Genomic DNA, 15,814 nt, shown 5'->3' with positions numbered 1-15,814 from the left:
CAACTAAGCTATAATTAGATTAAATTAAACTTCAAACCTAAAATTTAATTTTATCACGTAATTACAAAAAGAAGCATTCATTTGCTTTAAGCGTAATGTAAAAATGTAATATTTTGGCTGATACTCATATATTCAGAGACAAGTTCCTCCTTCGAACAAAGTTAAGATATCCGTTTTAAAAGTAGCGCAGACTGTACACAGCGAATAATAAAGGCAGATGGCAGTAATCGTAAAGAAAGGATCAATGTTTCAACGCTCACAGTTCTGCATCCAAGATACACGTAAATGGAGACGGGTCCTCGTATTTCAAGCAAACGAGGGCTCTGCTCGGACCACGCCTTTAGCCGTGATAATCATTGAGGAGGCTTCTGTTAATCTTACAAGACTCGACGCGATGTTTACGTTCATGTTGTCCGTTCTTTGATGTAAATTAGTCGATAGCCGTCGACGTTTTCGGTGTAATGGTTGATATTGTATTACAATAGTTAAACTACGACTGATATTAAGTCGTGTTTAGTCGTTTGATTTATAATTTTGGAGGATTTATTTGGAAGTGATGATTGTCTGATTATATAGAGACGTATTCATTCACGCTTTATACATTCTCTTTGAAATATTATGTAAATTAATTTAATTCAGCATAACTTAATAGCTTGTATACTTAACGTAATACACTTACTTGAGTATTGAGACTGCTTGATACTAATCAACAGTCGTTTTTCTACTAGAGATTGATTCCATAATTGTTTGTGCTTTTATAAAATCGTTATAAATGTTTTTTTCGCAACCTTTATATTGAAAAATCTAAGCTATTAAAAGCAGATTAGAATAGATTAAAAACGGAACACAAAGTTCTAAGCAAAGTTTAATCGATTGCGCAATGATACGTCAAGCACTTTGTTCGTGACAAAAAGGCTACAACATGGAAGAGCGGTACGCTAGAAATAGAAACTACAATAAAAAAGAAAAAGATCGAACTGAGCAATTATTCTAGTTTCAGGCTGACATCGATATTTCATTAGGCAAATAGAACGGCCTTTGTTTCTTTACAAAATTCTTAAATCTCCATAACTCGACAGAAGATATCTAAGCCTTTAAATCCAACTTTTATTTTAACTTTCAATAAAAATCTAAGGAATTATCACTATCAATACTTTGTTACAAAAATAAATTATCACCGATTGGAAATCAAACCAACACCATCAGAAAGCATTTGTATCCTCATACAAAAAATTCGGAACATTTGATCTGTAGTTCAACTATTAACAATATTATATGTAAGCAAATAATATAATAATAATCTCTGTTATAATGAACGCCAACTCTGTCTTACTTCTCGAAGTTGATTCCAATCTTCAACAACAAAATGTAAAACAACCATTATATATATTACAAATAGATGATATACCTTGTATAGATAGCTGGCTACTCCCTTCCCCCTCCCTCCAATGCTTTCCTCGAATCAAAAAGAATTCATCCTCCAGATCCATTCGACTTTCGTTCGAAGCAAAGTACCCCGGGCATTGTTTCGTTGACGGAAGAAAATTCAATTAAAAAGCGGGCATCGTGGAAATGCGATTAACGCTCGTTCGCTCGCGCAAATTCTGCGCCTGTGCGAAGCAACACCGGTTGTAACTTTTCGCGACGGCGAACGGATTAACATGAAAACAGAGTTAATAGGAAACTTGGAGAAAATTATGGGGACGAACAACGTCGTCTGGCCAAACTTGCCAAGCCACCGTTCCCGGCGTCGCTCGTGATTAAAAGCGTGGCGCGTTTGAAAAATCGTACTCGTTAGCCCCGTAAAACAGGGGTCGAGAACCGTGTAGCTCTCTACGCAAGGAAAAGCAAGCGGGTACCAACGATAGACCGGTGGGGTGTAAAGGGAAAAAAACGTTTCCAACTTATCGAATAAATTTAACGAACCGAAGGTCTCCAGAAAAAGGCTTCTTGTTCGCGTGCTACGAGCACGCGTTTAGAGGCTCCTCATTATCGGAATTTTTGGCGCCACGAAAGCATCGTTTACGCGGCAACTTGACATCGTTCTACCACGCGTGCAAATTACATCGAAGTTCAACTTTTTAAAATGCGCCACGGCAACCTGGATATGTATATTGTTATCCTACTATAGGTGGTTTCGTGGATTCTGTAAGGTTTCTGAAGCTTGGAACGTACATGTTTCACTTTATCAACTAATAATATTAATGAATTGACACGTTATACATTGTAGAGTTCTTTTTTATAATTCAATGATTTTAAGACGAATAGAATCGTTCGCTAACTTGTAGCTTATGATTTACTTATAGAGTTTCATAAATTAGTATGATAATGTCATATTTCTTAGCCCGTATATTATATCACGGAAGAACTCTAATTAAGTAATTAAGTAATTGTGTATCTCGTAATAATTTTATAGTGTCAATTAATTTTCATTCGACAATAAAGCAACATACAGACCATTTTTTATATTAATTTCATTACACTGTGGGCTCGCTTCTGACTACTATAATGCGTTGTTATATAACAAATCGAAATATTTGACGAGAATCTTTTGTGTTTCGAGCACCTCGATTCCACCAATTTGCTTGTTAAAAGTCGTGGAAATAAATGTTCCTCTATGGAAATCAATCTCATACAGCAGAAGACGTGGGTCAGTTGATAGACGTGACGTTACAGTCTGATATAATTAAGACGAAGATCATCCTCCTTTCAACGTGTTCTAGGTGCTTTTCATCTCACTGGGGTATCGTTTACGCCCGTCTGGAAATCATGGATTAATCCCGCAGGGTATTAGCCTCGGAAGTCTCCAACCGTGGTAAGGAAAGGCAGGAAGACAGAAACGAATATTAAGGAAACGGGAAGGTTGGATGTTGACCCAGTGGACAATGTCGTTGTCTGGGATTTTATTTGAGATGCCACTGTAAGGAAACAATGAGTTTTTGTACCAAAATTGTGCTTCTAGGAACATTTGGAGTTTGGAAGCTTTTGATTAAGATACTAAGAACAAGATTGCGTTAATACGATATTTCATTCGTAATTAATCAAATCAATGAAAAAAGAATTCGCTAAATATTTTTTATCAATTTTTACCCTTCTACCTATATCTCGGAATTTTATACAGTTTTAGGAACGTAGAATATTTGAAGAAATATGATACACTATTTTTCCTTTAAATCATAAAAATAGTTTTCATTGTTTTTTGTGGAAAGTAAGAAGCGTAGCTTCTATTTATTTATTAACCCAATTAAGAACTAAGCAGTGAAATAACTCATTGCGTTTGAGAAACATGCTACAAATAAAATAACTTACTACTTTGTCAAGGCACAACAAAATTATTCAAATAACAGATACTTTACGGAAGCTCATTACAAAATAAGAAACACAATTTCATTTTAAAAATAATAGCTTATCATAATGATAATACTATGAATAATTTAATTTTATCAAACTTCGTAAAATTATAATACCTAGGTGGAAGTACGAGGAAACGGAAAGGGGGCAAGTATTGAACAAATCTCTGGCATTGAAAGAAAAAGATTCAAAAGAGGATCTTTTCGAACATGGATAAGCGTTGTTTCTGTGATGAGCCCTTCGATTCTCGTGTACGAGGTACGATTAAAAAAAAGTTTACGATCGAAACGATAAAGGTTCCTTAAGCTTATCTCTGCGAGTCTTTCGCGGCCGAATAAACTGAGTCAGATCGAACTTTCGAAATAGGGTAGCTTCATTTGCTTTTACTCGCTCTCAATCTTCTCTTCCCTTCCTACTCAAGTTTCTTTGAATTCCACTTGCCCCGTGACAATGACTTAAGTTTCATTCCTTTCGGATAGTTCGCGCAGTCTCGCGTATTCCCTCGCCCCTGACCTTTTCCACGCCCTGTAATTTTCTCTTATCGACCTCACTGCGATCCGCTTTTTCAAGTTTCTAGCTGAAATATAAGAAATAGTTAAAAATTATATCAATGTGCTTGAGAAATTCTCCTTTCTTTGAACTTTCTAGTTACAAAAATGGTATTTCTTTTTAATCCAATAATTTCATTGTTGATGGTATCTTTATAGTTATGTTAGAGTTCGTATTTTTATGAATGCAAATAAAAGAATGAAAATTAAATATACGAGAATATTTTAAAAGAAGTAAAAGAGATTTGTATTATCCTTTAAATATTCTGCTTTTGATGTTCTTTGTACATATTCTTGAATATTTTATTCTTCATATCTTTGCATATTTAAATCCTTCATAAATGCACAAACATCTGTACTATAATTATAATAAATATGAAGATTATTTTAGTAATATTGGAACAATCGAGATTGAAAATCGGGAGTTAGTTTTCGTCATTTTTTTCTAGTCTGACATTAAAATTATTTTCTTCAAAAATCGGTCCATATATAATTTGATCCTGAACGATAATAGAATAAAGTCTTATAAACAAAGTAAAAAGGAGCTTAAATATTCTAAAATCCTGTTGTAAAATTTAAATCATTTCATTCAAGATCACACCATCGATAACTTAATCACGAATTATAGTAGAATATGATCCTACAAAAGAGGTAAAAAAAAGTTTAATATTCTAGAATCTCGTTCTAAAATAAATATTATGTTTCGTAAAATCACTTCAGTTATAATTTAACCATGAACGATAATAAAATAATTCTACGAAGGAAATAAAAAGAAAGTTAAATATTATAGAATCTTGTTGGTATAATCACTGTCTTTACTAAGTGACGCAGGGCTCTAATATCGTAGAAAAAGATACAATAAAGCGTACGTACGGCTAATTCCCCAAGTTGCAGCCCCTCGCTGATAAAACAAGAAATTTGCGATGGTATTTAATTCGTGCTAGCAGGTAGCTCAGGGAAATTGTTATACATTAATTATGCAGGTTCGAAACGCGGTTACTAGTGGTGAACTTTTACCGAACCACTAGGCGGTAGTTACGCCCGCGTATTCGGCGTTCGAGTGGATCCTGATCGATATCTAACGATGGAAGAATAAATTATTCCGCACCAAGATACGGGAAAATTTTCTACAAAGATGTCTGGATTATGTAGTGATCTTACATACTTGAAATGAAAAGGAAAAGCTAGAAAAAATAGAAAATATCGCGTAAAATTACAGATTTTCGTGATATTTTTGGTGATCTAATAATTGATTATATTTTCTTACTAATGTGATTAGAACTTTCTGAAATTTTACCCTAGTATAGTCTTTGGGTTATTTTCAACACGATCGAGTTTTATTCAATTCAAGAAATTTCTTAACTTCGAAGAGAATACTTCTCAATCTTATGTTAGAATTTCTAATATTTTGTAAATATTTTTAAAAGTCTTCTTGCTTGTTCAAATAGGAAATCAAGAGATAAAAATTCGAGAATCGCAAAAAGGTTAAGAATTGTTGAATTATTGAATTGATCTTTGGAAAGATTGCACCGAAATTGAAGGGAAAGAACTGTATCGCATGATGTACAACCTAATTTGAACAAAGATTGTTTGAAAGAGCTATTCGACTTATACATATAAATGGAAGACCATTTTAAAAATTAGTTTCGGCGTCAGTTTCCTGACATACACTCTACATTTTCCTATCTTAAATTATATCTATATCAAATTAGCGTCGTTATTAACTTCTAGTAAAAAATTAAATTTAAGAATAGTTCGGATTAAAGCAATAAATCAAAGAATTTATAGCATGAACTAAAAAGGAAATGGTAGCATATTTGAAACCGTACTTTCCAAATTACCAGTGATTAAATACGATGACATGTGAAAATTGATAAAAAAATCAAGAAGAACTACCCATTAAACAAAGGTAGAAAGATAGCGAAAGATTGAAGAATAAAATAAATTCGAAACAGTCCCTAAAATGAATTCCGATCTGATATTAATATAAAACTAAAAATTATTCCACTTTACAGGAGTCTGCCCTCATCCAATCGCCTCAGAAAATAAAAAATTCCAATCAGACCGATCTCCATAAAACAAAAACCTCCCTTCTGACTCATAAATACCACGACACCCCTTCTAAAATCACCACCTGTCAAGCCTCGCCCTCAACATCTACATTAGCGTAACGTGACAACAATCGTTTCGGTAAGTACGAAGAAACTTTTCCCGACAGGTTATCCGCTTGGCTCGGCGACGAAAAGGGTGCGCACAGAATTGATTCCGTATTGATAAGCAAGGGCGAGTTCGACGGAGGAGTTTAAGGTAACCCGACGCGTAGCTTGCGCACATATGGAAGGGAGCTGGATGAGTTTGCGATTAAACGCGATTATAATTAAGGATAATGGAGTTTCGGCGAGCGGGAGTTACCGGGTCCCCTCGCAGCTGGCGCCGTTATATCGAGTTCCTGTCGACAGCGAGTGTACACGGTCGAAATGCTTTTGGTCATCTAGTAGTTCCTCCGTGTATACGTGCACGTACAAAACGTGCTCCCTTCCCAGCGCTATTCTCAACGCGCCACGTGCACCTACGTGTTTTTCGTGTTCGAATTCGACCGGGAAGCGACGAGCTTCCTGCTCGTCCAGAGGGTGCAAAGGGGTATTTGGATATTTCCAAACGACTTGTTTCAGCGATGGGATGCCGAAGGAATAGAGAAATAACCGAATATTGATTTTATTTTCACAGAACGTGATCTTTTATTAAGCTGAGAAAATTGAACGTAGGATGATCCGCAAAAGTATCTAAACGCTTACCATCGAAAATTTTTATGTACGTGCTTCAATCAGAATGCAATTTGATTAGTACTATAATGAAGCATGATAATTGCAATTGTGTTGATAAAATTTGAAATCGACCTGAAAATGTACAATAGTGGATCACGAAAGTATTTAACTAGCGCTTATAATTACCCGGAATTCGGACACATTAATCGATCTGTATTAACGGTATGTGAACGGTATGTATTTGCCGAAGAGCAGAAAGTAATGGTAAATTTATTATTGAGAAAAGCACTTATTACGTTTACTATGAGTCACCAGTATATGAATTTAAAGTACCTAATAAATACTTATTACTATTTATAATATTACTATCTATTACATACATATACATACATGTATTTAGTATTGAAATGTCACTGCTTGTATTAACAAACGAAATCTTTCTATCAGTTTAAGAAAAAACTCTTTATTAATCTGACTACTGATACAGAAATAGAAGAGTCTAGAGATAAAAAATTTGTCAAGTAAGGATCTATATGTTTGGCGATTGCGATCACTACTTTGTTATTATATATCACTTTTCAAAAACCAACCACGACACAATGTTCTATCACAGATACCTACAATCAGTATACAAACTAAAATTATTCTAGTTTATTTTAACTTAATGTTGCAGTTAAAATGCAACCTTGTCGATAATAAACAAGGCGTAGAGGAAAAAAGCAAACTAAATTATATGCTCAATTTTAGACACAGACGGTGTAATTTTTAGTGAAAATATTCTTGTAATTATTTTAACGAAGGTAAGCTGAATTGTTCGAAAATTTAAACATTTCATATGAAAACTGTTCCTTGTGGATTCATTATTAGTTACGATGTTAATTATAATTTACATTGTAGTAACTGTACCATAATGATAAAAGTAATGTTTATCGATTTTCTGACCTTGTCACTCGGTGACTAAAAGGAATATTTCGATAAGAAATAATTGAAAAGTTGATTGCTAATATACATGTTATTGAAATTTAAAATTGTTTCTCTACGTACAAAAGACATGACGAATGTGACATGTTCTCCTCCTGTAGCCTTCATATTAAAATAATTTATTGTATAATAATAATGAAGGAAAAATAAGTAAGAATAAAATACTGATAATAAAAGAAATTAATATTAATAACTATATTATCACGGATAGTAGAAGAAAAGAGATTTTTTTAAACTTCTATTACTTTGAACCTTAATAAACTATTAAATTCAGAATTACTAACTATATTATTATATTGTTATTTATATATATCCCTAGAATATAAAGCAAACTCTCTCGAAACTAACTGAAGATACAGACTCTGCATCTGAACTAATTAACTCGATATTTGGTCCCTTTGGGATATGATAACTAACGATCAAGTATTGCGATAAACGCGCTAATTAACAACCGCCAATGATAAAGTAATAGCAAATATAAGTATACGAAACGCATTTAATAAACGAGAATATTCGTAAATATCTCTGTAATTTCCCACGCAATCAAAAACGGAATTGAGAAACTAATGGAAAAAAGCTCGTTTGGGACCTTGGGATCTTGACCTCTGACGTACACAGCTTGCGAATAATAGCGTTAATAATACATTAACGATTACAATGAACGGACCATTGACATAAATCTTAATCCTCAAAAATCATGGATTCTTTAACCCATTTTAAACCAGGTATTCAAATTGCTTGTTTAAGTTAAATTGAACATTTCCTTGCTCGCAACAGAATAAATGTTTTATTTGAAAAAAACTTTTAATAATAAAAATAGTAAAATTCATTCAATATCACTCACCCATCTCATACGCCCATTATGCTCGAGCAATTAGATCTGTAATTATTTACAACGTATAAATTAGAACACAATAAGAAATGAAATAAAAATATTCGTAACAATAAAATTTAATTAAAGCAATAATAAAGTATACTCGTAAATTTTACTAAAGAGACGAAGTTTCGTGAGTTAATTTTAATCCAAAGAAACGTCGCAGCAAATAACGATCCTTTTGCAAACACCAAGAGACTTTACCCGATACTATTCTCTTTAGCGCGTCACGTTGTCTCCTATCACTTCCGATTATTTATCCTATACAATAATAAATACGAAGAAACACGTGTATCTACACATTCAATTCCGTCTCTCGTAAGTTACACGGATGTAACTTGGTTCGCTAATAAAGATCATCACCCTCGGACATTTCTTTCTTCGCGGACAATGCAATTGGAATCGTCCCTCCGGGACCACCCCATTCGCATCCCTTTCCCGAACATATAGGGACACGAAAGTAGTCTCTTAACGGATCCTTAGGGAATGGCCCATGCGATCCGTAGCCATGACGCTCCATACTCATGGAGAATTTGAAAAGTTGCCTCCTGAAGCTGGTAAAACCGCGACATAATTGAGATGAACGATTTACACGTCCCTCGAGAAGGAATTCCTCTCGTATCCTTTTTTGTGTAGATTTTCATGCGCTAACGTCGCATAAGTATTTGAGTATGTTCATCTCCTGGTACAGTTAAATATGGATTATGGAGATGTGAGCTATGGTTTCTTGGATATGAGTTTCGAGGAAATTGCTGGAATAATTGCTTCTCTTTTTGGAATTCTATTCTTTTTTTAACTATAGTTCTTTCGGGAGTTTCAAGATAATTGTAGGAATTTTAGGAACTCATCGTTAAAATATAATATCTTGGATAGAACCTTCGAAGAAATTGTCGGAATAATTTCTTTTCTATTCGTATTCTTCTTTTACCATTTATCTTCTTCTACGAACTGCGGTTTTTCGTTTAACAAGTTCGAAGGGAATATTGAAAGTGTTCCCTGCTCTTTTAGAATGTATGGTATTCTTCCCTATTTTTCGCGAATAGTGTTATTAAATGCTCGGAAAGAAGAATGAACATCATTTTGATCAAAATTACGCTTTTCTTCGTGTAACCTAGTTTCATTAAAGTATAACACACTGTCAAGTTGAAATTATATCTTTCCAACACTTACAGAACATTTACACGTCAAAAAAATCCTTCGAGAAAATGCAAACTAACATCCAGTAAAATTCTAGACGAATCTAAAGAATAAAATTTAAAGAATAAAATTTAATCTTTCGTTGAGATTTAAAAATACCTGATTTCATCGAATTGAGAGGAGGAAAGCCTTGTGACGAAGACTTGGTTCGTTCGTAGGATGGTTCATTGTTGATTAATGAACGAAATTTACAAGGAACAGGAGTAAAAGCAAGCAGACGTACGATCGACTCCGTGTATGTTAACGAAGCGTTTCTTTCGATGAAGTTTCTGATTCCGTGTACAAACGAAATTGGACGAGAGATTAACATTGTCCACCTTGAGTCAACTTATTCGAACGCAAACAGAAACTGAAGTTTCACCAAGAAATCCCTAAGTTATAGAGAGGAACACCACTGTGATTCTCACGTCAAGAGCTACATCGCCGCAATGGTCAAACTAATTTCGATTTAATAGTAGAAGAACAGTAACCGGTGACGTTTTATATGAAAGACCAAGATTAAAACGATCGAAAATTAAAAGAATGAAGAAAAATGTCTAATAGTAATTGATCCTAATAAATATTTTATAATACGTTTGGAAAAATTTCGTTAATATACTGTTGCGAAAAAGTATAACTTTTGATCATTAACACGTTCCGTTTTTTTATTTTAATATTTATTTCATTTTTTTCATATTCATGATTATTTTCTCTTTTTAAATATTTGATTAAAACGTAAGTACTTCGAAACCAAAGGTACACGTCTTACATTTTATAACTGAATATCGTATAAAGGATAAATATTCAGGATTAGAAAAACAAAATTTTCCAGGGCGTTCTTTATAGAGATAAACCTTACACTAAGATAAGAACTAAAAATTATTTTCTAAATACGCAACGGAAATTAATTTGGAATAAAAAGAGCTTATTTACTAAAGGGAATGTTAATCACTTTACATTGCAAATGAGATGATAAAGTTGTTATTTTAGAATGCTATATTATTAGCTTAGTGTAATGCTGTTACAAATGATTCGGTCAATTATCGTTCCGCGAATCAACTGTCTTTTGCGACAAGTAAAGCGTATAATGATAGTGTAGTTGCTGAATTGGTCTGGCATCAATGAGCATAATTGGTGCTCTGTTTCAAACACCAATATCTAGCAAACGAAATACCTAACTATTCAATGATGCATGAGTAACTATGTGAAATATAGTTCGAGGAGGTGTACGTATTGTACAAGATTATCCAAGATACAAAGTCAAATGGAAGAACAATATGGCTAGAATAAAATACTATACAACAATTCATTGATTACTTCCACTTCTATATACTACTTGCTTAAAAATATGGTTATATAACGAACGAGGATTATATGAACAGTCATTACATCTCTTGCATATACATATAAGCTCTTTTTGTTCTCGTGGAACAAGCGTTATTCAAGAACGAACGATCATTACATCCCATAGATGTAGATCATAGATGCAGGTAGAACAATCATAATTCAAAGACGAACAACTATTACATTTACGAGATGCAATAATTGTCTTCGTCTTTGAATAACATTTGTCGTATAAAAACGTATAAAAACGTATACAATGACGAAGAGTTTAGTATAAGCAATATAATAAATCAAATCTTCCTAACAAAATCCAAAATATTTAAACATTGTTAATTTTGTAATTTATAAAAATATTTAAAAATGATGATTAAGAAAGAAAACCAGCATACATTCAGAAATAAAGTAAATCATCGAGAAACAAGTGTGCCCAAAAAGTTATTGAAAAGAAACGTTTCAAAACAGGTACATAAGTAAACGATACAAATAAATAAGAATTGACACGAAGAATGCAAGTTCTTGATTGTATAATTTGTCAATAATAAAATATTTTCATGATCTCCGTCTTCTTTTTACAGCTCTCAGCATGCAAAGATTTCTCGTAGATTCAATGACAATTAAGAAAATCAACTCATAACGTTCGTCATTGTTTGCTGATTAAATAAATCTGTTTGCACTGCATTCAGAAACATAGGTACGCTGTGTTGTTGTTGCAGGTGTCGCTCCACTAACGTGCCGAGTGTCGCAGAGAATGTAGTTTCCAAAAGGTCCACTCCCTCCTCTCCAATTTTAAAGAATAAGAAATCATCCGGCGATTCGGCGTATTGACTAGATAACTTGTATCGAGCCTCCTTCGTTCTATCCACTCTCCAACCGAACAATTGGTAACAAGCTTGTCGGTATTCTTGCGATGATGCTTTGAAGGCTTCCTTGAGGCGAGCTATTTTAATCTCGTGTGTCTGTTTGAGTTCCGCTATTTCTAGATATAACATGAAAATACTGGTAAATATAAAACGAAAATGTACCAAATGTGATGCAAAATAGTCGAATTGTAGTTGTAAATTCAGAAAGAGTGAAGATTTATTTCGTTGTTGACGCTGAATATTTATACGATAACAGAAAAGATATGATAAAATAATTTTATGATAGTTTTTCTTCTCTGAAAGTATAAATTAGTATTAAAACATTATAGATGAGATAAAATATGAAAACAGTGTACATATAAATTCAATTAAAAGGCTAAAGAAGTTTATCAGTACACAAGTCAACAGTATTATATAAATATATCTTAGATATCTTAGAAGATTATCTTAGAAGTTTCTTGAAGCACTCGTCCTCTACTACTTAGCATAGTACTATTTTATAAAAATTTATCCATACTATTCCTGTTATCTTAAATGCGATTCGCATTATTTTCAGAATATATCATTAGCTACAATTATGTTTCACTATGATCATCAATTATCTTTCATGTCATATATTACTTTCTATATCTTACTGCCACTTATTATCATTCAAGCTTATAAACCATATTATAATATAGTATAGTATCGTAGTATAATATAGTATAAAAGTATGAACTATAGTATAATATAGTAAATATTAATTATAGCACCTTTAATATAACCAGTACTTAATATTAGTATCTATTTCATTATATAAAAGTACTTTTAATTGATTGATTGCCTTTTTGCTCTTAACAAAAATCATATTAATGTTTTTGTAAAATTACCTTGTGTTTGAAGGGAGGACGTCGTCATGTTGACTCCACCTTGCGCGACTTTCGCCCTCAACTCTTCCACTTCATGTAGCAAAGCCTTCTGCTTCTCCTCCGCTTGTTGTTCTGCAATGGCAGCAGGATTCATAGTGAAGTGTAGTATCCTCGCGTTGCAATTAAAATCGCCCTTCAATGCTCTATGTTCCAATTCACCCTTCAATCGTTCGACTTCCTCCCTCAACTTATTGCACTCGTCCGCTTGGTTATGACTCTCAGCCGCTTGAAGATCACTTTCTAATTTGGCGACTAATTCTCTACAATTATAAATCAATGACCGTAACTCAGTTATCGTATTATTATCCAAAATGCAAAAATTGAAATAGAATTTTAAATTACCTATAAACATCTATCGTACGTTCCAGCACAGGAATCCTTTCGGTTATCGCGTTATTAGTGTCTATCGTTATCTCTTTTTCGTATAAGTCTAATTGCTGTCGATAACTGTCCCTCTCTCTCGTAATAAGGATCATCTTCTTCTGTAATCTGTTCACTAATTTGTTCAACTGTTCCTTGGAGACTGTAACATCCATAGCCACTTTTTTGGCATCTTCGTAATTCTTCGACAAAGTATACGACTCCCTCAATGCAGCATCCAGTCTAGATCTCAGCTGCCCTTCCTCTGATTTTAAGACTAATTCAGCTTGTTGCAGTCGATTCAATTCGCGTTTTAAAGCAGTTGGTCCACCAGTAATTCCAGTAGATTCATATTCGGCCAAGCGCAATGAAAGTTCCGTCTTTTTGGCCTCAAGTGTAGCAACCTGCTGCTCTACTTTTTCCATATGATCTAATCTATAAAATTAAAACCACACTTATAAATGATTATAAGTATAACAATGATAGAAGTTTATTAAAAAGGGCTTGTTGAAAGAAAGTGTACCTTTTCATTACATTGGCCATTTGTTCTTCTAAAAGTAATTTTCCCCGCACTGACTCTCTTAATGAAACAATAGTTTCTTTTGCAGCGCTAAGCTCTTTCTCAAGTTCATTCGCTCTCGCGGCTCTTGCAACAAACGTCTTTCCTTCCTCCCATAGCGCTCTTTCCGACTCCAACCTTTCAACCTTTATTTTCATACTTTGGAGTTCCACATTTTGCAATTCCAACTCCTGTTGCTTAGTCTGATATTCCTTCAATTTTCCTTCCAGCTGTGTTATTCTTCTTTGAGCTGCATCCAGTTTTAGTTGTGTTTCAGATACATCAGTAGAATCCTTTGTTACTATTTTACCCTCTTGTACAGGTGCATGTTTATGATCTTCTAACAGCTTTGCATTTTCGTTCATTAGCGACATAATTTTCTGCTCCAAATTCGTTTTTACCTATAAACAATATATATTTATATTAAACATCAAACTGAAGCAATATTCAAATTATTTAATTAACCCTTTTGCAATGGCAGATACTAGCCATCTTTTGAGCTACCAATGTGCCCATATAAAATCTTGGAGGATTTCGTTGCAACAGCAGAGGACTTAAGGATGTATTGGAAAAGAAAACGTTGTTGAGTCCTTGTTCTATATTTTAAAAATAAATCCAATAATAAATCTTCACTTTAAGTTACTTATTGGAAATTATGTAACAATGATAGATATAATTTAGTAATGTATATAAAATAATGTTATATATATATATATATATATATATATATATCATCGTTGTGGACAAGAAACATATGTAGCTGCTAGCTGTGGCTAGCCAATACAAAGCGCTTAGTGGATGACTGATATAATCGGTATCAATCGCAAAAGGGTTAAATAAAAGCACTATACCTGAAATAGCTCTTTCTCTACAGAAGCTCGTGCTTCAGATGCATCCTGAATTGTTCTACGTGAAATATCAAGGCGCACTTCCAGTTGTTTAATTGTCTGTTTATCTTGTTCCACTTGCATCTCTAAAATACCTTTCTCCTTTTCGAAGACTTCTTCCATTTGTCTGCGTATTTTGTGAAGCTGCTGTACAGCAGCTTCCTGATGAGACAATCTTGTCTTCAAGGACACAACCTAGTGAAATAAGTACAGTTCTTTGATATGCTTGATTTATGGATATTTATATAATGTTAATTGAGTACATTACCTGCCCTTTTAATCTTCGCCATTCCCATGGACTACTTGGAACAGTCTCAGCCTCACTCATATTTAAACTAGAATCATTAGAATCACTTAATCTTGGCCTTTTAGGTGATATAACACATTCATCAGATTCACCAAATGTCAGTGGTGTATATGCAGTACCAGATAATCTTAAAGACACACTGTTATTACTTTTACGATATGCTTCAGAACCTGCCTTAAGATCCTTTATCATTTTAATGACACTTGTTGGATCCTTACCATCCATCTGTAGAAAAAATATAATACAAATTATAAATAAATAATTATGACAAATAGGTTATGCTCATAAAATCTATTAATTTGTGTTTGTTACATACATTTTATAAGAAAGTGAGAATTAATTAAAGTTACCTTAATAAATTGTTTTATTACAAAGAAGTTCAAATATTGATATGAGCGTTATTTAATGAGATATGGGCGTTAGAGATATGAATATACATTGAAATATATCATCTATAATATATAAAATGTAATTTACTATACACCCAGTCAGTGAATATAATTACAATTCTTGTATAACACTGTATATTATTACGTTACTATACTTCTTTCGCAGTTACTAGATTTATAAATTTTAAATATCATTACAGTTGCTTATACTTTAGTCATACGTTTTTGTAGCGGCACAATACGCATACAATACAAAGGCGGTAAAGTCTACACCACGGTGTGTACCATCAGAAAAGAAATGGGAGTGCTCGCGCTCATTTTCTAGCTGTTCCACAGGTGCTGCACCATGCGGCACAGTGCTGAAGCTGTTCTACGCTAGCATATACAAGAACCTATAAAGTTAGAGATTTGTCTTGTTTGGTTCCATTTGGTTCCTTGTTTGGAATTTACATTCCTCACAATAATATTTTTGTTATAATAAAGTCTAAATTTAATATTGTGAATA

The 15,814-nt window shown here is 33.4% G+C and overlaps 1 protein-coding gene across 1 annotated transcript; it reads right to left on the bottom strand.

The window, feature by feature from the left end:
* Positions 1–11,546: 11,546 nt before the first annotated feature.
* Positions 11,547–15,593, bottom strand: Mad1 (Mitotic arrest-deficient 1). The gene is made up of 7 exons (XM_033343629.2): positions 15,271–15,593; positions 14,882–15,145; positions 14,578–14,808; positions 13,691–14,127; positions 13,150–13,602; positions 12,769–13,067; positions 11,547–12,015 (listed from the first exon to the last, which is right to left on the bottom strand). Exons 2-7 carry the CDS (start codon positions 15,143–15,145, stop codon positions 11,663–11,665), a joined length of 2,037 nt encoding a protein of 678 aa, XP_033199520.2. The 5' UTR covers positions 15,271–15,593; the 3' UTR covers positions 11,547–11,662.
* Between the last annotated feature and the right edge of the window lie 221 nt (positions 15,594–15,814).

Source organism: Bombus vancouverensis, chromosome 13 (assembly GCF_051014615.1).
Source record: "Bombus vancouverensis nearcticus chromosome 13, iyBomVanc1_principal, whole genome shotgun sequence".
In the NCBI taxonomy this organism is placed as follows: Eukaryota; Metazoa; Arthropoda; class Insecta; order Hymenoptera; family Apidae; genus Bombus; species Bombus vancouverensis.
This window is presented reverse-complemented; position numbering and strand designations above follow the sequence as displayed.